This window comes from Myxine glutinosa, chromosome 2 (genome assembly GCF_964187855.1).
Source record: "Myxine glutinosa chromosome 2, kmMyxGlut1.1, whole genome shotgun sequence".
Taxonomy (NCBI): domain Eukaryota; kingdom Metazoa; phylum Chordata; class Myxini; order Myxiniformes; family Myxinidae; genus Myxine; species Myxine glutinosa.
Window position 1 is genome coordinate 27601835 of NC_136262.1, and position 26033 is coordinate 27627867.

Below are 26033 nucleotides of genomic sequence, written 5' to 3' on the forward strand. Positions count from 1 at the left end.
GGTGCAAATGATTAGAACATCGTTGGAGAGGATCTTGGAGGAACCTGTCTTATTTAAACCTCAGACATTTAGTTTGGTTTGCTCTTTGTTGTTGAAGTGTGCGGCGTCACCATGCCTAGATCAAAAGAGCTCTCTGAGGCCTTCAGAAAGAAGGTTATAGATGCCCACGAGTCTGGGAAGGGATTTAAAAAGATCTCCAAACAATTTGAAATCAATCATTCGACTGTCCGGAAGATCATCTACAAGTGGAGAAGATTCCAAACGACTGCCAACTTGTTCAGGCCAGGCCGCCCCAGCAAGTTCAGCCCGAGAGCAGACCGCAAGATGCTGAAAGAAGTCTCTAAGAACCCCAGAATGTCATCACGGGACCTACAGGTAGCTCTTGCCACTGTTGATGTCAAAGTGCACGAGTCTACCATTAGAAAGAGGCTGCACGAATTTGATCTACATGGGAGGTGTGCCAGGAGGAAACCTTTGCTGTCCAGAAAGAACATCAGGGCAAGACTAAAGTTTGCCAATGAACACCGAGGCAAAGACCAACACTTCTGGAACAATGTGCTCTGGACATATGAGTCAAAGATAGAGCTATTTGGCCACAGTAACAGAATACATGTTTGGCGAAAACCAAAGACAGCATTTGACCACAAGAACCTGATACCAACTGTAAAGCATGGTGGTGGAAATATTATGGTTTGGGGCAGCTTTGCTGCATCAGGGCCTGGGCAGCTCACCATCATAGAATCCACTATGAATTCTTCATTGTACCAGAGGGTGCTTGAGGATAATGTGAGGCCATCTGTTGTAAAGTTGAAGCTCAACCGAAGGTGGACCTTGCAACATGACAATGACCCTAAACATACCAGTAAATCCACCAAGGAATGGCTGAAAAGAAAGAAATGGAGGGTTCTGGAATGGCCAAGTCAAAGCCCGGATCTAAATCCCATCGAGATGTTGTGGGGGGATTTGAAACGAGCTGTGCATGCAAGAAACCCCTCAAACATCGCACAGCTGAAAGAATTCTGCATGGAGGAGTGGGCAAGAATTTCTCCCAGTCGATGTCAGAGACTGGTAGACAGTTATAAGAAACGCCTACTTGAGGTTGTTTCTGCCAAAGGGGGCAATACCACCTATTAGAGCCAAGGGTGTACTTACTTTTTCCACATGCGAAATTTGCATTTATGTTTATTTAAATGATACAATGGACTACAAAATGTAAATGTTTCATGATATTTGTTATATTATATCACCTTTATCTGTCAATATTGTTGAAATGAAGATCAAATGGCTGTATGTTGAAATATGCTGAAAAAGTCAAAACTTTACATGGGGTGTACTTAGTTTTTCACGTGACTGTTATATAGACAGGTGTGTGACTTTCCAAATCATGTCCAATCAATTGAATTTACCACAGGTGGACTCCAATCAAGGTGCAGAAACATCTCAAAGATGATCAAGAGAAATGGGAGGCACCTGAGATAAATTTCAAGTGTCATAGCAAAGGGTCTGAATACTTATGTCAATGTGATATTTCAGTTTTTTCTTTTTAATAAATTTGCAAAACTTTCTAAAATCCTGTTTTCTCTTTGTCATTATGGGGTATTGGGTGTAGATTGATGAGGGAAAAAATGAATTTAAACGATTTCAGCATAAGGCTGCAACGTAACGAAATGTGAAAAAAGTGAAGGGGTCTGAATACTTTCTGAATGCACTGTAAGGGTATACTATAAATGTTTTGTGTCCTCATCTGTCAAAGGTGAAGAATCACTTTAAAAAATTTTTTAACTCTCGGTTCTGGATCCGGATCCAGATCTTCACCAGAATCTAATCAGTTCGTTCTTGTCACACTCCCAACCGTTCCACCAAATTTCTTCCGATTCTGTCCACAACTTTTTGAGTCATCCTACCCACAGACAAATAGACTGTCAGGTGTGAAACATAACTGTCCACATTTGGTTGCAGAGGTAACTAGAACGGCACTCAGTAGAGAGCATACCTCTGCCAGGTGAACAGTTTATGTTTTGTATCCCAGAGTAGACCAGAAAATCACAATACAGATCACATTTAATCAAAATCATCCATCCGAAACTTTTTCAGATGTCCTGCTTTGTATCGATTTTAGCCCGATCACTCAATGGTGAAGAATCACTTAAAAAATTAAATAACTCTCATATCCGAATCCATATTCAGATCTTCACCAAAATCGAATCGTCCATGTCACACACACAACCTGTCCACCAAGTTTGGTCCAAATCCATCCATAACTCTTTGAGATATCCCGCAATGTATAGCTTTTGGCCCGATCTCCCAATGGTGAAGAATCACTTAAAAAATTAAATAATTCTCATATCCGCATCCATATTCAGATCTTCACCAAAATCGAATCTATTTGTCCTTGTCAGACACCCACCCTGTCCACCAAGTTTCGTCCAAATCCGTCCGCAACCTTTTGAGATCGTTATCGTTTTTGGCTCTATCTCCCAATGGTGAAGAATCGCTTTAAAAAATTCTCGTAGCCGGATCCGAATCCGGATCTTCACCAAAATCTAATCATTTCGTCCTTGTCAGATACGATACATCTCTGCCAAATTTCGTCCGAATCCGTCCACAACTTTTTGAGATATTTTGTTCACAAACAAACAAACAAACAGACAGGGGTGAAAACATAACCTCCATCCACCTTTGATGGCGGAGGTCAAAATTACCCAAACTTTTCCACAGTACTGTGTATTTCCACAGTACTGTGTATTTCCACAGTACTGTGTACATGTACTCGCTGTGTTCAATACTGACTTCGACTTTTCGGCTTTTATACAATGGCTATTCTCTTACATTCACTTCGCGGGGCATTTGAGAGCAGACCTCTGCATGAAACGCCTTTCCATGAGCATAAACAGTGGACTCTGCCTGGCCCAGGGCCAATCCTAAGGTGCTGGGTCTTTGTCGACAGGCACATGGCCACTGAAGCGTACCTGCATGAGGCAGTGGTTCAGCGCATGCCATCTGCCGTATCTGCTGCCTGCACAAAAGAGCTGAGTGAGTCAGAAGAGAGGCCCCATGTTCTTCAGCCTGGCCTGACTATAGGCTCCACAGTGCTCAAAGGAGTGTTCATGAGCGTGTGTCCGGCCAGGTGTTAACACAGCCATGCAGACAAGGCCCTTTGTGTGCGTGACGCTTCGGTTGGCACGCCTGCTGTGGTTTGTGATCATGGGCATAGCTTCAAAAGCCAGCAGGGTAACTTCAGGCAGAGGCTCTCTTTCAATAGTCACTTTAAAAGAAAAATAAATCTTTCATAATAACCCCAATTTCAAAGATTATACCCCATTACTATTATACAATCCAAAGTCATCCAGATATGGAGTTTAGTTACGTTCCCAATAACATCGTATAATATATATATATATATATATATATATACTGTACATATATTTCCATATACATGTACAACAACAACAACAACAACAGGCATTTAAGGCCATTTTCCCTGCTAGAGCGGGGGTTAGCCTTGCGGTCCCCATGACAATGTTCTCCATTTTGCCCTATTTTCTGCATCTCTCCTTGTTAACCCCCTTGCCCGCATTTCTTCTTCCACCATCTTTAGCCAAGTCTTTCTCGGTCTTCCCCGTCCTCTACTTCCTTCTACATTCATTTCCATCACTCTTCTCAACCAGTCACTTTCATCCTTCCTCAACACATGACCAAACCATCTCAACCTGTTCCTCTTCACAGCATCAATCACAGGCTCTATTCCCATCATCTTTCGCGATTCATCATTTGTCTTCCTCTCTCTCTCAACGATACTCCGCACATCCGTCGAACCATTCGCATTTCCACCCTTTCCAGCCTTCGTTGCTGCTCTACGTTCATTACCCATGTCTCGCTCCCATAAATCATAACACTTCTCACACAGGCAGCATACACCTTTCCCTTCAGCTTCAACGACACTCCCCTCCTCGTTAGCACACCACTCAGTTCCCAAAACTTCTTCCATGCACATCTCACTCTGGCAACCGTTGCCGAGTCTGATCCACCTTCTCCATTCAGCACATACATGTACATATACATGCTATATAAATGTACAATGTACATATATATTTCCATACATATTTCCAGATATATTTCCATGTATATACAGTGCATTCAGAAAGTATTCAGACCCCTTCACTTTTTTCACATTTTGTTATGTTGCAGCCTTTTGCTGAAATCGTTTAAATTCATTTTTCCCTCATCAATCTACACTCAATACCCCAAAATGACAAAGAGAAAACAGGATTTTAGAAAGTTTTGCAAATTTATTAAAAATAAAAAACTGAAATATCAATCACATTGACATAAGTATTCAGACCCTTAACTCAGTACTTAGTTGAAGCACCTTTGGCAGCGATTACAGCCTCGAGTCTTCTTGGGTATGACGCGACAAGCTTTACACACCTGGATTTGGGGATTTTCTGCCATTCTTCTCTGCAGATCCTCTCAAGCTCTGTCAGGTTGGATGGGGACCGTCGGTGGACAGCCATTTTCAGGTCTCTCCAGAGATGTTCGATTGGGTTCAAGTCAGGGCTCTGGCTGGGCCACTCAAGGATCTTCACAGAGTTGTCCCTAAGCCACTCCTGCATTGTCTTGGCTGAGTGCTGAGGGTCATTGTCCTGTTGGAAGGTGAACCTTCGGCCCAGTCTGAGGTCCTGAGCGCTCTGTTTCAGGTTTTCATGAAGGATATCTCTGTACTTTGCTCCGTTCATTGTTCCCTCAACCCTGATATCCCAGGTCCAAACAAAACTCTTCCCTTCGTTCCCTTGTACATCCCTTCCACCAGCCTAACTTCTGCTTCTGGCACTCCTGTCCATCCCAGTTTCTCCATCACAATCTCTCTTGGGACCATGTCGTCGACCTTCTCCAGGTCCACTACCCCCAATGTAATTTCACCTTGCACCTCCAATCTCTGCTCCACCAGCTGTCTCAGTGCGAACATCATCTCTGTGCACACCTCATCAATGATTATCTCTGTGCACACCTCATCAATGCCTAGTGCCCTTTCCTTTTTCATCCTCTTCAATGCCGTCCGCACTTCCTCTTCCGTGATCTCCATCAATTCCACTTTCCCTTCCGCATAACTCGGTAGCTCCAGCTCTCCATTGCATACTTCCTCGTTCAACAGCTGTTTGAAATATCCTTCTCACACCTTCAATACTGCCCCCTTCTCTGTCACTAGCCACCTGCTGCCATCCTTGATCACTCCCCCTCCCCCCTTCATGGCCTTGCTACCCTCATCCCTGTCACGAGCCAATTTATAGATCATCTTCCTCCCACCATCCTCTTACAACTTGTTCTACACCTCATATCATTCCTCGCCGTATCCACAACTCCACTTGTTGCTTTCTTTTTCTGCCCATACAGGTGCAGCAACATTCTGCCCATTAATTTGTCTTTATTAGAATTACATATTTTACAACCGTAAGATCCAGGAATTATTTTGGAGTGCTGGGGGTAGAGTCAGGGACGAATCAACAGGGTATCTTACATTTAGCAAACTCAAAGAAAGTCTGTAATTTTTGCCAGAAATTTCGAAAAATTTTAGGCCTTCATTTTGATTTTCCTTCCGCTTATTGGGTGGACAACATCTTTAAAATGTCCTTATATGTCAAAGTACTAGCCATCGCCAGATCCCCTTATTTATGAACCCACCATCGCACAGCAGACAAATTGGAAACACAGGGTTTTAATGGCCCAAAGATAGATTGGAGTGGGGAAATTGGAGGGAATTAGCCATTATGGAATATCCTCAAAGGGGGGAGCGAAGCAAAAAAAGTTTGAGAATCATTGACTTGGACGAAGAGAGTGACTGGTACCACCAAAGCCATTCATACTGCGTCACACCCTTTGCGACATGGATCATGTATTGGTAAAGGTGTAGTTCTTGTTTTAACATCCAATGATCGGTAATTCTCAACAGCTGTTTTACCTTTCACCTTGATTTGCAGGACTGCGATCCAATGTAGTTCCAGGTGCTTCATCCATATTCTGTCATGTATACTAATGGTTTCCAAGGTCTCCATCAGTTCAAACAGCAGCGCGTTTCTCTACAACGTTGTCTCTGCTCATCCCGGCCCAAATAAAGCTCCAAAGCATATTGTACTACATGCTCTTTGGGCTCAGCAAAGTCAAATTGTCCTATTATTTTAATTGACAGTCTTCCAGGATCAGAATGCTACAGAGATATAACCACCTTTAGAGGCCATTTTTCCCCACAGAGCAGGGGTTGGCCTTTTTCGGGTACCCTGGTCCCCTTTTTGAAGCAATGTTTTCTCGCCGGATGCCCTTCGTGCCACCAACCCTGTTAGTCGCTTCTCGCGACACACAGGGAATTACCAGCCATCCAGCAATAAGCAATAAGCATAACAACCGTTAGAGGCCATTTTTCCCCACAGAACAGGGGTTGGCCTTTTTCGGGTACCCTGGTCCCCTTTTTGAAGCAATGTTTTCTCGCCGGATGCCCTTCGTGCCACCAACCCTGTTAGTCGCTTCTCGCGACACACAGGGAATTACCAGCCATCCAGCAATAAGCAATAAGCATAACAACCGTTAGAGGCCATTTTTCCCCACAGAACAGGGGTTGGCCTTTTTCGGGTACCCTGGTCCCCTTTTTGAAGCAATGTTTTCTCGCCGGATGCCCTTCCTGCCACCAACCCTGTTAGTCACTTCTTGCGACACACAGGGAATATTACCAGTGAACTTGTACTCAATTTGCAGACCTCGGAAGGATGCACAGGCTGAGTCAACCCCGCCGGTGTTAATTCAGCGATCGACCAGGATTCGAACCCAGGATCCTCGGATCCCAAGCCGGCACCCTAACCGCTAAGCCAACACCAGGCTACAGAGATAGCTGGATGTAAAGCATCATTTGCATCACAAAGTGCACTGCCCATCGGGTGGATGTAAAGCCGGCTGGTCATTCTACCAGCATTAGTTGGTGGATTTTGAATTTTTTCCCTTCACAGATTTTGAATCTTTTCCCTTCACACTTCACATCCTGCGATGTGAAGAGTAGGTGGGTTATTAATGGCACCCTGAAAAAATTTCAAATTATGCCCAAACTCATATTCAGTCGGACGTCAGGTTTGGCCAGGCGGTCCGTGAAAGACTTGGGTGAAAAACTTTCTCCAACTGACTTCCCAAAAATCTGGGAATAATTGGGGCTGTCGTATTGGTATAGTAGTATTAGTTGTAGTTATAACTCATGTATGATGCAAACAATCAATGCTAAAATAATATGATTATTGATCTATTCTATAAATAAATGAGATCCTAAGCCCTTGAGATTCTAAGCCGTGGGATCCATAACATCTACCAACTAATGCTGGTAGACGGTTCACCCAGTTTAATGTCCACCTGAGAGAGGGCACACATATTGATGAATGTAAAACACCAGCAGATGACAGTTTATATCTGGGTTGGCCTTTAACCCCATGATAGACAGATCAGAGGTGAGTGCACATACCTTTAGACTATCCTGCCAGATATACTCTTGTAAGTTGTAAAAAAAACACAATGTTGGCGTGTATCATTTGGAGAAATTATCTATATGTTCTTCTCTATTATTCAAGAAAATTCTCCACCTGTCATACCTTTCATTTTCCTCTTTGCTCCTCCCCAAGTCTTCCATTTGAGGATGGAAAAGAGATCTCCCATTCCACCTTCATCCTCTTCCCTCTTTTCCTTTTCTGATTTTATTTTTCTCAATTTACCCTCCTTCCCCATTTCCACACATGCTTTCAGGTAAGTGGACAATTGCTAAATTACTAAGTGGACCAGGACTAAATACTGAAGCCACTACTGTGGACTACACCACCATGGAAAAATCTCAGTCATCCAAAACATTTATTATTTATTTATATCAATGAATTATTATCATAACTTGTGTTAGACAATGACGCAGACAATGACAACTTTGACAGCATAATGAGACACAGCGTTCCTCCGTTTGTAGCACGTTTGGTTATAAGCATGCAAGGTGGGGACATTCGGGATTGTCGGATGTGTGTGTACACGCGGCACAGAGCCATACCTCAGAAATGCCTTTGCCAATATGCTCAAACTGTGTCTCGATGAGGTTACGGATGATGTCCAAGAGTTGAGGTCGTGATTGTTCGAGTGCGAGAGCTAGAGCCGAGCGCTCACTGCTTAGGCCAGCCTGCTTGCGCACCTGCAGACACGTCCCTAAGTCAGCGGATACTGCCGAAGCAACGAATACAGATTCTTTATTGACATCACTGAAGGTCCATGCAAGAGCAGGGAATGAGTGGGGGTTAGGGCGGCGAGGGCGGCCTTCCACACTGTGTATAACAAAGAAAGAAGAAATGCAGGAAAAACAACAGATATAAAAGGGTGGACAAAAATAAAAATATGGGATGAAACAAGAAAAATAACTCAAATATTTCTAAAAATGCAAACTTTTTTTTTTTTTTGTATACAAGATCGAGGCTCGTGGAAGAGCTAACATTGATCACAAACTGACACATAAAACATAAAGCATGATAAAAAGACAAACTGGCACAAAACACAAAACGTATGATAAAGGGAGCGGGAGAACAAGATGGAGAGCAGGGACATCGGGAGATCTGTGGGAGGGAGAGGGCTTGGGGGCAGGAGGCATGGGAATGGAGGGGGGAGGGTAAAAAAAACACATGGACACTGCTAGGACTTCCAGGAAAGAAATCGGTATTTCAAAAAAGTGGATCTGGGGTGAATTAACGGGGGTAGAAAAGATCAAGGTTTTGGATGGGGGAAGATAAGAGGAAATATTGAATATTTGGATGGAAACTTCTACTGGGGAAACTGACAAATAACATGTTTATAGAAACAAAATTAAACAGGGAAATGTAAATGAGCCACTCATGGGACTATCACACACGTGTGTGGTTGATCTCATCGTGCCATGGATGGGTCACCACTCTGACACAGGAAACTCGACTGACTTATCTTCGATAAGCTGGCACTCATTTTGTCGACCCCAAAATGACGACAGACTGAGTCGACCCATCTGGGGTTCTCTTAGCATGGCTGGGGTCAACCATCTGGGCTATAACCTCAAGACCTTAATATCTTAAGCCAACCAACTTTACCATGAAGCCACCTTACGAGCTTACGGTGTTGTTGAAAAATGTTGGATTACAATGTCTGAAATTACCAAGTCTTGGAAAAACGAAGTCGTGGAAAAAGGAAGTCGTGCAAAAAGGAAGTCGTGGAAAAAGGAAGTCGTGGAAAAAGGAAGTCGTGGAAAAAGGAAGTCGTGGAAAAAGGAAGTCGTGGAAAAAGGAAGTCGTGGAAAAAGGAAGTCGTGCAAAAAGGAAGTCGTGGAAAAAGGAAGTCGTGGAAAAAGGAAGTCGTGGAAAAAGGAAGTCGTGGAAAAAGGAAGTCGTGCAAAAAGGAAGTCGTGGAAAAAGGAAGTCGTGGAAAAAGGAAGTCGTGGAAAAAGGAAGTCGTGGAAAAAGGAAGTCGTGGAAAAAGGAAGTCGTGGTAAAAGGAAGTCGTGGAAAAAGGAAGTCGTGGAAAAAAGAAGTCGTGGAAAAAGGAAGTCGTGGAAAAAGGAAGTCGTGGAAAAAGGAAGTCGTGGAAAAAGGAAGTCGTGGTAAAAGGAAGTCGTGGAAAAAGGAAGTCGTGGAAAAAGGAAGTCGTGGAAAAAGGAAGTCGTGGTAAAAGGAAGTCGTGGAAAAAGGAAGTCGTGGAAAAAGGAAGTCGTGGAAAAAGGAAGTCATGGAAAAAGGAAGTCGTGGTAAAAGGAAGTCGTGGAAAAAGGAAGTCGTGGAAAAAGGAAGTCGTGGAAAAAGGAAGTCGTGGAAAAAGGAAGTCGTGGTAAAAGGAAGTCGTGGAAAAAGGAAGTCGTGGAAAAAGGAAGTCGTGGAAAAAGGAAGTCATGGAAAAAGGAAGTCGTGGTAAAAGGAAGTCGTGGAAAAAGGAAGTCGTGGAAAAAGGAAGTCGTGGAAAAAGGAAGTCGTGGAAAAAGGAAGTCGTGCAAAAAGGAAGTCGTGGAAAAAGCAAGTCGTGGAAAAAGCAAGTCGTGGAAAAAGGAAGTCGTGGAAAAAGGAAGTACAAGCAATTTGAAAATCCGAATGATGTAGAAGGTGTAAGAGAAAGAGAAAAAGTATGAGAATTGCTCGCAGGCAGCCACATCCCTACCCCTGTGGCTTATAGGTGATCGTTAAAGCCATTGGAGAAAGTGCCATTAGAATTCAGGTGATTGAAGGCTTTTGGGCACCCAGCAGAGCAGGTAGCCAATGGTCACAGAAGAATTGGAAAAAGCATGTGAGAAATCTCTATCGAAACGAGGAACACAATGCGAGAAAGTTTTCATCTGATTTTGAGAATCGAAAGCGATGGATTGCACTCGTGACGTAACAGACACATTCCATATGTAATGGAGCGCAATAAATGTTTCTTTTGACAACAAGACGTAAAGCAAGGATCGTTTAGAAGAAACGTCAATCGGATGCACCGACCATTTGGTGACGTGGCCACTTCCGTACGTGCAGAGCGGAGACTCGGGTAATTTGGGATCTTGAGGAAGTTGGATTCCATAGAAAAATAACTTTGTGAGTCGAGCTTTTGGTACTTTCATGACATTCCAAGTCTGGTGGATCTTGGTGGGATCTCTGACCCGACCCTGAATAATGAAATTATTGGTGATAGACATATCCCATCTCGCAGGTGATAGGCATATCCCATCTCGCAGGTGATAGGCATATCCCATCTCGCAGGTGATAGGCATATCCCATCTCGCAGGTGATAGGCATATCCCATCTCACAGATGATAGGCATATCCCATCTCGCAGGTGATAGGCATATCCCATCTCGCAGCTGATAGGCATATCCCATCTCGCAGCTGATAGGCATATCCCATCTCGCAGGTGATAGGCATATCCCATCTCGCAGCTGATAGGCATATCCCATCTCGCAGGTGATAGGCATATCCCATCTCGCAGGTCATAGGCATATCCCATCTCGCAGGTGATAGGCATATCCCATCTCGCAGGTGATAGGCATATCCCATCTCGCAGGTGATAGGCATATCCCATCTCACAGGTGATAGGCATATCCCATCTCGCAGGTGATAGGCATATCCCATCTCGCAGGTGATAGGCATATCCCATCTCACAGGTGATAAGCATATCCCATCTCGCAGGTGATAGGCATATCCCATCTCGCAGGTGATAGGCATATCCCATCTCGCAGGTGATAGGCATATCCCATCTCGCAGGTGATAGGCATATCCCATCTCGCAGGTGATAGGCATATCACATCTCGCAGGTGATAGGCATATCCCATCTCGCAGGTGATAGGCATATCCTATCTCGCAGGTAATAGGAATATCCCATCTCGCAGGTGATAGGCATATCCCATTTCACAGGTGATAGGCATATCCCATCTCGCAGGTGATAGGCATATCCCATCTCGCAGGTGATAGGCATATCCTATCTCGCAGGTGATAGGCATATCCCATCTCACAGGTGATAGGCATATCCCATCTCGCAGGTGATAGGCATATCCCATCTCACAGGTGATAGGCATATCCCATCTCACAGGTGATAGGCATATCCAATCTCGCAGGCGATAGGCATATCCCATCTCGCAGGTGATAGGCATATCCCATCTCACAGGTGATAGGCATATCCCATCTCACAGGTGATAGGCATATCCCATCTCACAGGTGATAGGCATATCCCATCTCGCAGGTGATAGGCATACCCCATCTCACAGGTGATAGGCATATCCCATCTCGCAGGTGATAGGCATATCCCATCTCGCAGGTGATAGGCATATCCCATCTCACAGGTGATAGGCATATCCCATCTCGCAGGTGATAGGCATATCCTATCTCGCAGGTGATAGGCATATCCCATGTCACAGGTGATAGGCATATCCCATCTCGCAGGTGATAGGCACATCCCATCTCGCAGGTGATAGGCATATCCCATCTCGCAGGTGATAGGCATATCCTATCTCGCAGGTGATAGGCATATCCCATGTCACAGGTGATAGGCATATCCCATCTCACAGGTGATATGCATATTCCATGTCACAGGTGATAGGCATATCCCATGTCACAGGTGATAGGCATATCCTATCTCGCAGGTGATAGGCATATCCCATCTCACAGGTGATAGGCATATCGTATCTCGCAGGTGATAGGCATATCCCATCTCGCAGGTGATAGGCATATCCCATCTCACAGGTGATAGGCATATCCCATCTCACAGGTGATAGGCATATCCCATCTCACAGGTGATAGGCATATCCTATCTCGCAGGTGATAGGCATATCCCATCTCATAGCTGATAGGCATATCCCATCTCACAGGTGATAGGCATATCCCATCTCACAGGTGATAGGCATATCCTATCTCACAGGTGATAGGCATATCCCATCTCACAGGTGATAGGCATATCCTATCTCGCAGGTGATAGGCATATCCCATCTCATAGCTGATAGGCATATCCCATCTCACAGGTGATAGGCATATCCCATCTCACAGGTGATAGGCATATCCCATCTCGCAGGTGATAGGTATAATGTAAAAAAACAAAAATCCACTGTGTAGAAATCAGACATGGCAGTGTTTGTGGATTTATATGAAGACTTTTTATTTGGATTTCTACCCGACAAAGGGGACAATGAGAGGGAATAGCATCCATGTAAATATTATTAACTACATTCCAGCAGCCAGCACATGGCATCGAGGAAGATTGAACGCCTTGTAGTTATTTTTGGATTGCACAGGTGAACCGATGAGCCAGGCCCTGGACAAAAATGAACTGGCTGATACACTCCATCTTGTGTATGGGCTCCGCCATGACAGCGATGGCGAAAGCCACTGAAATGCGATCACGGCTCAGTGCCCAAGTGCCCAATGAAAAGGTTTGGTAGAAAAAGAACGTCAAACTCCGAATTGGATTACTGCATCAAAAATGTCCCACAAAACAAAGTGCTTGGCAGACTTTTGACTCATGCGGAAAAGCATCTTTCGGGACCGACGCACTCCCAGGTGTGCTTTGTGAGTGTATTTTCCTCACTTGAGTTTCCTTGGCTCCTGAGGTCAAGCGAGCTTTTGTGTGCGGCACGTGGCAGACCGGTCGCCACAAAGCGGTCACCACTATCCGCCTCCATCTGACCCCGTCCGAGCCCCCTGGGTTAAGTTTTGCATAATTTGCCCTTTCAGTCGGCTGTTCAATGACAGGCTGCGTAAAGCGAGTGTGCATGCAAAAACGTCTTCTAAAAGCCCTACCCTTACCCCTGAACAGCCCTTATTATATCATCCCAACCCTACTCACACCAACACTACTCCACAACGCTCGGTGCTCTTCGATCCTCATTACGGACCAATCACACTTCTCGATCCTCATCACTCCACCAATTGGAAGGTTTTCCATTCTACTCATGACTTGTCATTTATTCGGTGAGCACCTCAGGCTTTGACTTTCTTCATTAACACAAACAATGCCTCATAATTCATTAACAAGCTCTAAAAATGTAAAGATAATCGGTTTTGCCCATTATAGCCATCCATTAAAATATACCAGTTCCATTCAATCATATCAATAATGGCCACATTTTATTTTTGGTATACAAGATCGAGGCTCGTGTAAGAGCTAACGGGTGTAAGGGGTGTAAAGGGTCAAAGGTTTCTAACGGGGTGTAATGGGTCAAAGGGGTCTAAAGGGTCAATTTCCTGAAATTTCCTGTTCTTGAAATTTCACATGTTCGTTCCCTGAAAGAAAATGTCAGGTCATATCCAAACTATAAATATGATTGTGTTTCCTCCCAATTCTTTCTCTTTCTCTCTCTCTCTCTCTCTCTATATGGTATTAATCATATAATCCTCGATGTTTTATTCATGAATAAACAGATATGCATATTTGTACAACAGAAAACAGAAAAATCTACTTTTGTGGACAGTCGAATGGACAGTACTAGGACCAGGAGCCATAGCTTGAGGGTAAAGAAGATGAGAATTAGGAAAGTTTTAAGGCAGAGGTCTTTCAATCGGAGAGCGATTAATGCATGGAATGATCGAACCAGAAAGGTAGTGGCAGCGGTGGTTACGTTAGATTTTGGATTTAGATAGGTATACCTGGATGCATTGGAGATAGAAGGGTATGGGGATATTGGCTGGTGTGCACATAGTTGGTAGCTTGTGTGTGGATGGGTCACGATACTGGGGTTGGTGCATCACAGGCAAAATGGCCTCCTCCTGTGCCAAAGTACCTCATTGTTTGATGATCTATCAGTTTGAGCCACTGTTGGTAGTTTAAATGCAACTTAAACGATGATAGCAAAACGGACCAGGACCAAAACATCAAAAAAGAACAACACTCAGTAGAGAGCATACCTCCGCCAAGTTGAGCATTTTACGGTTTGTATCCCACTGATAGGTCGGATCTGGATCCTGACCTGAACCAACATCTTATCGGCTTGTCAATCGAATTGAAACCAAAATCGAAACCAAGATCGAATTGATTCATCCTTGTCACATACCCAAACTCTCCACAAAGTTTCGTCTGAACCCGTCCATAACTTTTTGACATATCATGCTATACAGTATATTGTTTTTTGCCCAATCTATCAATGATAAAGAATCACTTAAATTGTTTTGAAATTCATCGATCTGAATCCATATTCGGATCTGCACAAAAATGTAATCAATTGGTCCTTGTCACATACCCAACATCTCCACCAAATTTCGTCCGAACCCGTCCACAACTTTTTGAGATATCCTGTTCAAAACAAATAAACAAACAAGAAGACGTCATGCAGAGCACGATACTTGCAAAATCTACCCCTCCACCCCAACAAGGTTGCCATGGATACATAAAATTGTCAATTTCATTAAGATTAACCCTTTGAGTATGGATGACGTCCAGTGCCGCAACCCGCGAAAAGGTGTTGTGTATGGATGACGTTACTACACGTCATCGGCTATACCTATAAATAGATCGTTAGTACGTGGTTGCATTCCCGTACCAAAATGCCAAATTAATCCCCTACCAGAGGTATTTTTATCCCAAAAAATCCCGTACTCAAAGGGTTAAAATTGCCGATCTTAATCAAAGCTCGGGTCAATCTGATTAAAATTGATGATTTTTCAGGTGAAAATTTATGATTTTAGAGGTTTGACCTTGAGTTGACCTTTTGTCCTCAAAAATAGTTGCTTTCCATATTTAGTAAATCGTTTGCAAATGCTGTTCTATTTCCAAGTCAATCAGATGAAAATTGATGGTTTTTCAGATGACAATTGATGATTTTGGAAGTTTGACCTTGAGTTGACCTTTGACCTTTTGACCTCAAAAAGAGTTGCTTTCCATATTTAGTGATTCGTTTGCAAATGCTGTTCTATTTCCAAGTCAATCAGATGAAAATTGATGGTTTTCAGATGAAAATCGATGATTTTGGAAGTTTAACCTTGAGTTGACGTTTGACCTTTTGACCTCAAAAATAGTTGTTTCCCAATTCAGTGAGGCACTATGCAAATGCTGTTAAATTTTCACGTCAATCGGATGAAATTTGATGAATTTGGAAGTTTGACCTTGAGTTGACCTTTGACCTTTTGACCTCAAAAATAGTAAGTTTTCCAATGTAGTGAATCAACAAACAAATGCTGTTCAATTTTCAAGACAATCGGATGAAAAATGGCGATTTTAGACATTTGACCTCCAGATGACCTTTGACCTCAAAATCAATAGGCTTCTCAATTGTGACGACCTCTAGACCTTGGTGAAGTTTCATGACGATCGTTTTAGAATTGTGACCTGTAGGCGAGTGACAAATAGACAGACAAACAAACAAACAGGATAACAAATGCAACCGACCAATATACTTGAAAAATCTTCAGATTTTGGAAGTAACAAGGGGTGGAGGTAGTGAATGTTTCCCTGATGTGCAGAATGGGAGAGGGGTTATTAAGAAGGGTACTGCACCTTTCTGACCTACTCTACTTTCTGACCAATCCCCTTGATGAAGTTGAGTCACAACTCCTGGGCCTCACAATCTTTGTTGGACAAACCACATTACAAAGATGGCCTCCAAAGCCAACTGCCAACTGGGCATCCTCCGTCGTATAAAGTCCTTCCTTGACACACCTGAACTCCTATCCACCTACAAGGCTAGGGAGGTGTTACCTGTCTCCTCAAAAACAAAGCTCAACAAGAGAAATGTCATCAACGAGTTTTGGAGCATAGAGGAGAAGGAGGTCATTCTCCCTTATAAAGTCTCTTCAAGACACGAGTTGAGGAAGACGAGATTGGCCACCATAGTCGAGAAGGCACCATTCCATCAATTTGAAAAAGTTGCGTTAACTTGCATATAAATTCCTAAATAAAACAGATAACGGTTAGGGCCAGAAGACGGATGGAGATATGATGAGGATGGGAGCCGGAGGCTCACAAGGGGGTAGACAGAGGGATGGTGAGGATGTGGCTGCAGTGGCATGGGGAAAGGGCTATGCAACGAAGTCAGGTCTGGGAAGGTGGTGTGTCACCGGGGACACGTTGGCAAAGACGAGGTGTGGTTGGGGGGAGTGGGGGGAGTGGGGGGGGGGGGGGAGGGGATATGGACCCACCCCAAGGAGGCAGGGACCCTGACTTACAGACAGGGACCAGATGAAAACACCTATAAAGATGGGAAACAACACTGAGCAGGGAAAAGGAGGAAGATGAGGAAGCTGATAAGAAGCAGAGACTGGAAGAAGAGTTGGCCAACAAAATAGAGGGGGTAAGACTGATACCACTCTGGGAAAGATCACACCTCTCTGGAATAGAAAACAATAAACGGACAAAAATACTTGGAAGGAAAACCAACAGAGGACTCAGGAGAATGATACCAAAATCATCCCCTTGAAGGAAATCAATAGTGTGTGCTTTGCAAACAAATAAGTAAATATACATACAATGTGCCTGACTTTATAAAACATTCCATCAACTGCTTTATCCACATAACCTTTTCTGAGCTTCCTTTCTATACACGGTCACTGCTATAAGATCAGACTTGAAGGAAGACAGAAAAGAGCAATTTTGTTTCACAGTGATATTAACAGAGCTGAGGATGGTAGGAGCTCCTTTGGAGTTATTTTTATATAATCTGAAAATGGGTATTAAAGGTTAAATTATTTCACCACTTACTCCATCCATTGGCTATCTAATGGTACTTATTCACCAACAAGTTGAGAGCTCCGCAAGAGCTAGTCGGCATATGCACTTACGGAGAGAGCACGGTAAGCAGCGAGTCGCCAACAAATTGCACACCGATGTTGCGGTAAGTGGCTCCTAGCAGCACAATTTCCTCGATGATACGTATCGTCGATATGGGTATTCGGTGAACTTTCATGGGTCTCGTTTTGAGCATCATCAATATTTGTCCTCGGCTTTGATACCTTACCGTATGCAAAGCATATGCTTGCAGGTCCATCATTCTCGGATTGCTTTACGACGTCTTACAAACAAGCCAGGACAAGGTTGTCGATTGGCGGAATCCTAAAGATTGATCGTTATGACAATCGGCAAACTTTCTGAGAACTTGTTTTCCTTAAGGAGACACTTACAAATCACATGACATTAATATTTCATTTCAACCAAAACATGATCAAATAAATAAATAAACAAGAAGACGTCATGCGGAGCACGATACTTGCAAAATCCGCCCCCCCCCCCCCGAAGAATTTTTTTCCCATTGATACAGCAAATTGTCCATTTCATCAAGATTCAAATTGACAATCTTGATCAAAGCTTGGGTCAATAGGAAAAAAGTGATGATTTTTCAGATGAAAAATGATGATTTTGGAAGGTTGACCTTGAGTTGATCTTTGACCTTTTGACCTCAAAAATAGTTGGGTTTCCTATTTAGTGACACAATGTGCAAATGCTGTTCAATTTCCAAGTCAATCGGATGAAAATTGACGTTTTTTTCAGATGATTTTAGAAGTTTGACCTGCAGTTGACCTTTGACCTTTTGACCTCAAACATAGTTGGTTTCCCAATTCAGTGAGGCAATATGCAAATGCTGTTCAATTTTCAAGTCAATTGGATAAAAATTGATGGTTTTTCAGATGAAAAGTGATGATTTTGGAAGTTTGACCTTGAGTTGACCTTTGACCTTTTGACCTCAAAAATAGTATGTTTCCCAATTTAGTGACTCTACATGCAAAGGCTGTTCAATTTTGAAGTCAATCGGTTGAGAATTGACGGCTTTTTAGAAGAAAATTGATGATTTTTAAAATTTGACCTTGAGTTGACATTTGACCTTTTGACCTCAAAAATAGTATGTTTCCCAATTTAGTGACTCGATATGCAAATGCTATTCAATTTTCAAGTCAATCGGATTTAAAATGGCGATTTTAGAAATTTGATCTCCAGATGACCTTTGACCTTTGACCCCAAAAACAATAGGCTTCTCAATTGGGATGACCTATACATCTTGGTGAAGTTTCGTGACGATCGGTTTGGAATTGTGACCTTTAGGCCGGTGACAAACAGACAAACAAACAGACAGACAAACAGACAGACAGACAGACAGAACCACAAACGCAACTGACCAATATACTTGAAAAATCTTCGATTTTGCAAGTAATAAAATATATAAATAAAAGTAAACTAGAAATATGTGAAAATGCAAAGACCATCCGTGCCCATTTGTATTCAGATGTCTTCATCCATATGCTCGAATAACAAAAACAGTTAAAAAAAAAAACACAAAATGAAGATTTATGATTTTATGCAGCCTTGACCTTTGAGCTTTAGATCTAAACAAGTACAAAAAGTTTTAATTAAAACAAAAGCCGCGTCGATGTTACACAATGCCTAGATGCAGCTGTGCCTATAACGTCGATGTTATAGGCACAGGACATTCCCATTGATTCGATTACTTGATGTTATTTTTGTGCAAAGTGAAAATATATCTCGGCAATTTCCCGTGTGTGGCGACGAATTTTAAATATATCTCGGCATTTTCCCGTCTGTTATTTCAGGCGGTGTATGACTGACCATGCCGCGATTGTAAAAAAATATAGCTCGGCAATTTCCCGTGTGTGGCGACACGTGAACGAAGCTATGCTCCTCTCTCCACATTATTGTGACGACGTATAAATTAAATATTTCATCGTGACGATTGTCATCAAATGGACGAATTTTTAATATATCTCGGCATTTTCCCATCTGTTATTTCGGGCGGTGTATGACTGAGCATGCCGCGATTTAAAAAAAAAAAAATCTCAATGGACTTGAAGTTACAGGCCTTTGAGAATTCATTTCGTTCTATAAAGGGCAACTTTCATCGGATTTTCTTCCCGTTTTTTTTCAACCGAGTCTAAAACTATGTTAGCGACTGTGAAAAATGAAATGATATATCGAATTTGATTTGAAATAAAACTGTGTGAGAGAGGAAGACACCACGGGCCTACAAAACAGGCCTCAAAGCTATGCGAGTTAATAAAATGGTGGATATTTGTTTATATGAAGCCTGTCCCAGAATGGGTGGAGCTATGGTTCCCAGAATGGGTGGAGCTTTGAGGTTTTGTCTTCTCTGCAAGAACAAGAAGAAGAAGAAGAACAAGAAGAACAAGAAGAACAACAACAACAGCAGAGCGCACTCTATGACCAGCGTCTGCGACGCGGCTAAAAATAATCAGCTTCTAGCTTTTGATTGGTGAATCAATTCTGTGACCCCAATATGCAAATTCTTAAATTTGAGGTAAATTGGGTGAAAATTGACAATTTTATGCAACCTTGACCTTTTGATCTAAAAGAAAAAACAATTGACTCCTACTTTTTGATTAGTGAACCAATTCTGTGACCCCAATATGCAAATTCTTAAATTTGAGGTAAATTGGGTGAAAATTGACAATTTTATGCAACCTTGACCTTTTGATCTAAAAAAAACAAACAATCGGCTTGTAGCTTTTGATTGGTGAAGCAATTCAGTGACTCAATATGCAAATTCAAAAAATTTCAGGACAATCGGATGAAAATTGACAAATTTATGTGATGCTGACCTTTGACATTTTGACCAAATTATTATTTTACTTTCTCCATATTGTCATAGTAAAGCTTTCGTGAAAATTGGATTACAAAACTCAAATTGTAAATTGAAATTTCAGGACAATCGGTTAAAAATTGCTGATTTTACGTGATGTTGACCTTTGACATTTTGATCAAATTATTAATTTACTTTCTCCATCTATATATATAAAACACAGTTTGTGTGTGTGTAATGTTACCGATAGACTCCTAAACGGAGAGGCTCACGTACTTGATATTTGGCACAGACATGGCCATTGAGCCTGGGAAGGACATGGCCGACCTAAAAATATTTGACGAGATCCATATTTTTTATTCATATTTACCTCAGCGCATTTCAGCGAGGAATATTATACACGGAATCTGAGCGGTGGCAGAGCAGCGCGCTGATTCACTCAGAGCGATCACGTGATGTTCCATTCCCGCTGTGCTGCTCTCCGATCATGAGAACTGCAACGTCATTGTTGACTGGCCCTCCCCTTCCCTCCCCCTTCCCCCTCCCTTCCCCCTCCACCCTACCCCCTCCCCTTCTCCCCTCACCCTCCCCCTCCCTTTTCCCCCTCCGCCTCCCTTGCCCCCTCCCCCTCCCTTTCCCCCTCCCTCCCTTTTCCCCCTCCCCCTACCCCTTCCCCTCCCCCTCCTACTCCCCCTTCCCCCCTCCCCATTCCCCTCTCCTCCTCCCCTCCCCCTCCCCACTCCCACCCTCTCCGCCCCTCCCCCCTCCCCCCTCTTCTCCCCTCCCCCCCCTCTTCTCCCCTCCCCCCCTCTTCTCCCCTCCCCCCCCTCCCCTCCCCTCCCTCCCGTTCCCCTCCCCTCCCCTTCCCCCTCCCCTCTCCGCCCGGCAATGCCGGGTACTTCTGCTAGTATTATCATAATAAAGCTTTGTTAAAAGTTGATTACAAAACTGTTGCGCAGAAGACGGGCTAATTAAAATAAAAGTAAACATTTCCACCAAAAAGTAAAAGTAGGCCTCATGAGTATAAAAATAGCCGCTTGGATCATTAGGAAAAAGAAACCTGAAGGGAAAATACTTGCTATATCCGGCAAAATTAATAATGCTGTATCCTTAACACACTCTAACGCACACCCATCTGCAGACTCATTTCATCCACACACAGCATTAATAAGGGATGACGGTACTGGCTCATCAGGAAAAACATACGTCGTGTGCAAGGGTGGCGAGGCAGGTACTCGTCGTGGTTGAACACAGTGCACCCAGCACAAGCCGTGCCACACAGCGTACTTCACCGTCCGCATGTCGACATGTGTCACACCTTAGGGGAAGAGGGACCAGAAGGACAGCGAGACCACATATTATTGTGTGAATCAACAAAATCACCAAAACTTTAATGATAAAGCTGCAGAGCTTATACTTTACATCATTACCACTCCGTTATGGATTCTTCTCATGAGATCTGATGAAAATTTCATCACCTCTCTTACATATCTCATGAGAAATCTAAAGGGATTCCTGTAAGGGTGGTCATGAGTGACAATCGAGTCCCTTTCATCCCACCAAGTCATTGGAGGGTTGGCAGGATGTCGCACAGAGATTGCGTACTTGCCTTTGAGCTGTATAGACTGGGTTTCTTTGTGAACAAAATCTAGGTCCATGGAAGAGGTGACACTGAGCACAAAGGCAATGCACTGACAGTGGGGTAGAGGGACAACAGGTGAATGCAGCAAGCAAGCGAATGAATGAGCAGGGAGAAACAAAATGAGAAAGAGAGCGAGAGCGAGAAGAGAGGAGCGAGGAGAGAGGGGAGAGGAGCGAGGAGACAGGGGAGAGGAGAGAGGGGAGAGGAGAGAGGGGAGAGGAGCGAGGAGACAGGGGAGAGGAGAGAGGAGAGAGGGGAGAGGGGAGAGGGGAGAGGGGGGAAGAGGAGAGGGGGGAGGGGAGAGGGGAGAGGGGAGAGGAGAGAGGAGAGAGGAGAGAGGTGAGAGGGGAGAAGGGAGAGGGGAGAGGGGAGAGAGGAGAGGGGAGAGAGGAGAGAGGAGAGAGGGGAGAGAGGAGAGAGGAGAGAGAGGAGAGGGAGGAGAGAGAGAGAGAGAGAGAGAGAGAAAGTAACCATTGAAACATGCAAGAGTCAGATTCCCGACCCGATGATAAATCGTCAGCGTGGCGTGGCGTGTCGCAGGCAAGGTGTTGTAGCAAGGTGTTGTTGTACCTGTTTACCAGTATTTGTCATTGTTAGTGGATGATAAAGATCCCAAAGTGGCTTTAATAAAGAAAAAACCATTGCCGTCACACTGCAGACTATGGTGTGAATTTCTGACAAAATAAACTCTTGCAGGGCACACTGCAAATGAATCAAAACCACCCTCCCATCAACTCAAGATGCCATCAGTGCAATTTGGGTTGCGTACTAAAACGTTACCTATAAAAGTACAGTGCCATCATACTCCCCCTCCCCCTTAAGCTGAAAATAAATTGAAATTAAATGAAAAAGAAATTAAAAACTCAGGAACACAACTAGTGAGGGTAGAGAAAAACAAACATCTATAGAAATGCAGAGGTAGAAAGGGTTAAAAAACCAATGGGACGTAAAGGAAGAAAACTTAAATAGAAGAGGATGTAACACACAAAAATAAAGTAATAAAGCACATCAAAAAGGAAACAAGAAATATGTTGTGCATAGCACAATACTTGCGAAATCCCTGAAATAAGTTGTTGACCTTTGGCCTATGTTGACCTCAAAAATATTTGGTGGTTGAATTTCGTGACCCAATATGCAAACCTTTCCAAATTACAAGTCAATCGGATGAAAATTGATGATTTTAGAAACTTCACCTAAGCTGTTGACCTTTGGCCTACGTTGACCTTTTGGCATAGATTGACCTCAAAAATTATTGGTGGTTGAATTAAATCGCCAAATATGCAAATCCACTTCAAATTCCAAGTCAATCGGATGAAAATTGGCAATTTTAGAAATCTGGTTTATGATGACCTCTTGACCTCAAAAATTATAGGCGGTTGAATTAAGTGACCAGATATGCAAATCCTGTTGAAATTTCAAGTCAATCAGATGAAAAGTGAGGATTTTAGAAATTTGACAAAGTCGTTGACCTTTGGCCTATGTTGACCTTTTGACCTTTTGACCTCAAAATCCATAGGCTTCTTCCTTATGACCAACTCTACCATTTCTTTAAGTTTCGGAGAGATCAGTTTGAAATTATGACCTGTAGGCAATTGACATACAAACAAACAGACAGACAAACAGACAGACAGAATTACGCATAAGACCAACCAATATACCCATAAAAGCTTCAATTTTCGCAAGTAAAAAATTAACAGCTTTCACATAACATTAGTACAGCTTCGAATGTGTTTTTCAGATAGGAAAATTATTCAGTATAAATGTTGTCACGTGTCACCTTCTTGTAAGAAAAACAAAATTTATAGAAAACAGCCATAAGAAGACCACTACAGTCGAGCAGTTAACACAATGGCCGCCACAATAGGCTGCTGCACTAGCCTGGTGAGTATTGGATGGTTGGGTGGGTCAGAGGGGGGATCCAAAGTTACACTCTAATTAATTCTCTCGGTTCGTTCTGGGGAAAAGGCGACTGCTTGCTCGCTTGTGTATGGCTGATAAGGTCCACAAGGAGGTGCAGTGCACACCCCGTACTGTATGTGGGATCGAATGCGGAGACAATGGTCGCTCAGCGTGTGCCACCGTCTTGCCTCGGCCAGCTGTGCCATAAATCGCGTGAAATCGCTGAGCTTCAGGCACGGCACAGCGAAGCAGCATGTTGTTTTTTTTAGCCCAATAAAGCAAGCTGGGAAATTAAAGAGATCACGTGTTGGTGGGGCACATGGCACATGGCACGTGGCACGTGGCACATGGGTGGGCGGGAGCGGGGTAGAAATAAATTGAAATTTCTGAAAATGGCAATAAATATTTGGTGAGCAAAGGTCTCGATCATAATACCCTTATCAATGAGCAGCACCTGTTAGACAGTTAGAGTGTCCATATTTATGTTGGATGTTCTCTTTTCAGACAACGAAACCAAAATTGAACGTCTCGTTCAACACAAGATGAAAAATAGTTCACCGCGTCGTCCATCGAGATGACCAATGGGATGGCAATTCAAGGGTCCATAGGCAAGGGAAGCGAAACTTGTTAAACTCACAACCTTTAGTTTCAGCTTGGCAACAGCTCGAGCGGCCTTTGTGCCGGTCACTCCAGAAATAATTCATGAGAGGCACGTGCCACAGTGGCTGAGGGGTGACCGTGACGACAGCCTGCTAACCCTGCCTAATCCCAGCTTTGCGAGCCAGCTAGGCCTTTGTGTATCAACAAAGAGTGTCAGGGCATGACCCACATGGGTGGGCTGAGCACCATTTTTTTTTCCAATAGAATTCTACCAACTCATCTCCTCCCACTTCTACCGCCCCCTCCATCTTCATGCGGTATAATAAGGCAGGCCTTTGCCCGCAGGCATTTGAAAGGCTGGTCAGCTAAACTGACCCCCCCCAGTCCTACCGCCCCCATTCCGCCATGCGCAATCTTCACCATCCGCCTCTTTTCCCCACCGCCTCTACTCCTTGCACAGTCCCACCAACGTGGATCGCTCAGTAATAATGGAGATAAATGTGGCCTGTTCCTGCGAAGTCGCTAGCGGGAAGAATGGAGGTGATTTCAGGGCAAAGCTAGATGCTCCGTTGGGCTTCGGCTGGGAGAAGGTCATGAATGCAAAATAGCCAGGAAAGATAAATCAAAATGCTAAAGGGGCAATTCATTTTTGGACATAAATAGTGTTTATATTAAAATCAATGATAATAAAACAGGTTTTGTCATCTTGTACTCTCGAGTGACTTACAAATAATTGTGTCTCAGTCTCGGGCACAGGAACCAGTATCTCCTCGAATCACTAATTTAGCTCAAATCATTAAAAAGGAGTGGAAATGAGTGAACTCCGAGGAAGAATAAGTGCAGTCTGGACCCGGAAGTTGAAATCCAGCGGAAATTAAACCTCAGAGGTAATAATTGAACAGTTGAAGAGTTAGAACATGAATTCCATCGTGACGGAATCACCACGTGCACTCTAATTTTGAACATATAAGGTAATTATCTTGAATGCTAAGAAGAGCAGAGAGAATTGAATTATATGTATTGAACCAGAACTGTCACATGGCTACAGACGAGTACTACTGTCAGTGAGGCAGACCAGGTAATGTGACGGAATCACACGTGGGTGACGATTTTCATGGAATTCATCAGAAATCCTCAGGACCACTCGTCCGTTCTGTCACAATGACAAAAGGCTTCAGAGAAGTTCGGTTCAGTCGAGGCAGATGGTTGCAGGTTTCAAGCCGAGGCACACGAGGCACAATGCCGGAAGCACGCGCGATTCACGGCGCACGACCAACGCAGCGGGTCCAGCAGAGCTTGGAGAGCGTGGCGGATAATCTTCCGAATCAAAGAATCCCGCTTCGACGGCGCGCTCGATAAATGCAAATGGCTCCATCACAATTCCGCAGTGCGGCCTGGCCGCTGGGGAGTGGGAAAATCTTGTTGATGCTTGGAGCAGAAAGGGAGGAAAAAAATACTGATCTGACAGCAGGGTTAGGTGAAGTCCTTGGCAGGACAGAATCATAAACCTCCAGAAAGAGTGGAGAGTTCGTCCGGTGCCTTGGAGCTGCTCAGCGCCATTTCATCATGCGCCGTTGAGAGCAGGAAATAAAACTTTATTGTCTCTTGGCTCAATATATATGAGCTGCCATTCTGAAAGATCATTAAGCAACAAACGGCCTCTTGCCATTGTTTTGAAACACGACAGGAAAAAAAATTCCATCATATTTATGTCCTCAATGACAACTTGCAACATATTCATGAGATTACCTTTTTTTTCTGGACAAAACAACGAGGTTTAGGAACTGATTTTTCACCATCATAAATTGATCTCGATTATCTACGACACAGTACTAGTACATTGTGTATGGTATAGTCTGATCTTGAGGAATCATATTACGTGGTC

General features: G+C 43.5%; 1 protein-coding gene across 3 annotated transcripts in view; it reads right to left on the minus strand.

Moving 5' to 3' along the window:
* Positions 1–26033, minus strand: part of LOC137421956 (WD repeat-containing protein 7-like) — a 523854-nt gene that overhangs the window by 87006 nt on the left and 410815 nt on the right. For all 3 annotated transcript variants that reach the window (XM_068108572.2, XM_078773034.1, XM_068108574.2), the window contains 2 exons: positions 21214–21325; positions 8060–8197 (listed from right to left, as the gene is read on the minus strand). In XM_068108572.2, the coding sequence (XP_067964673.2) occupies positions 8060–8197; positions 21214–21325 (250 nt within the window). The remainder of the gene's footprint in view (positions 1–8059; positions 8198–21213; positions 21326–26033) is intronic.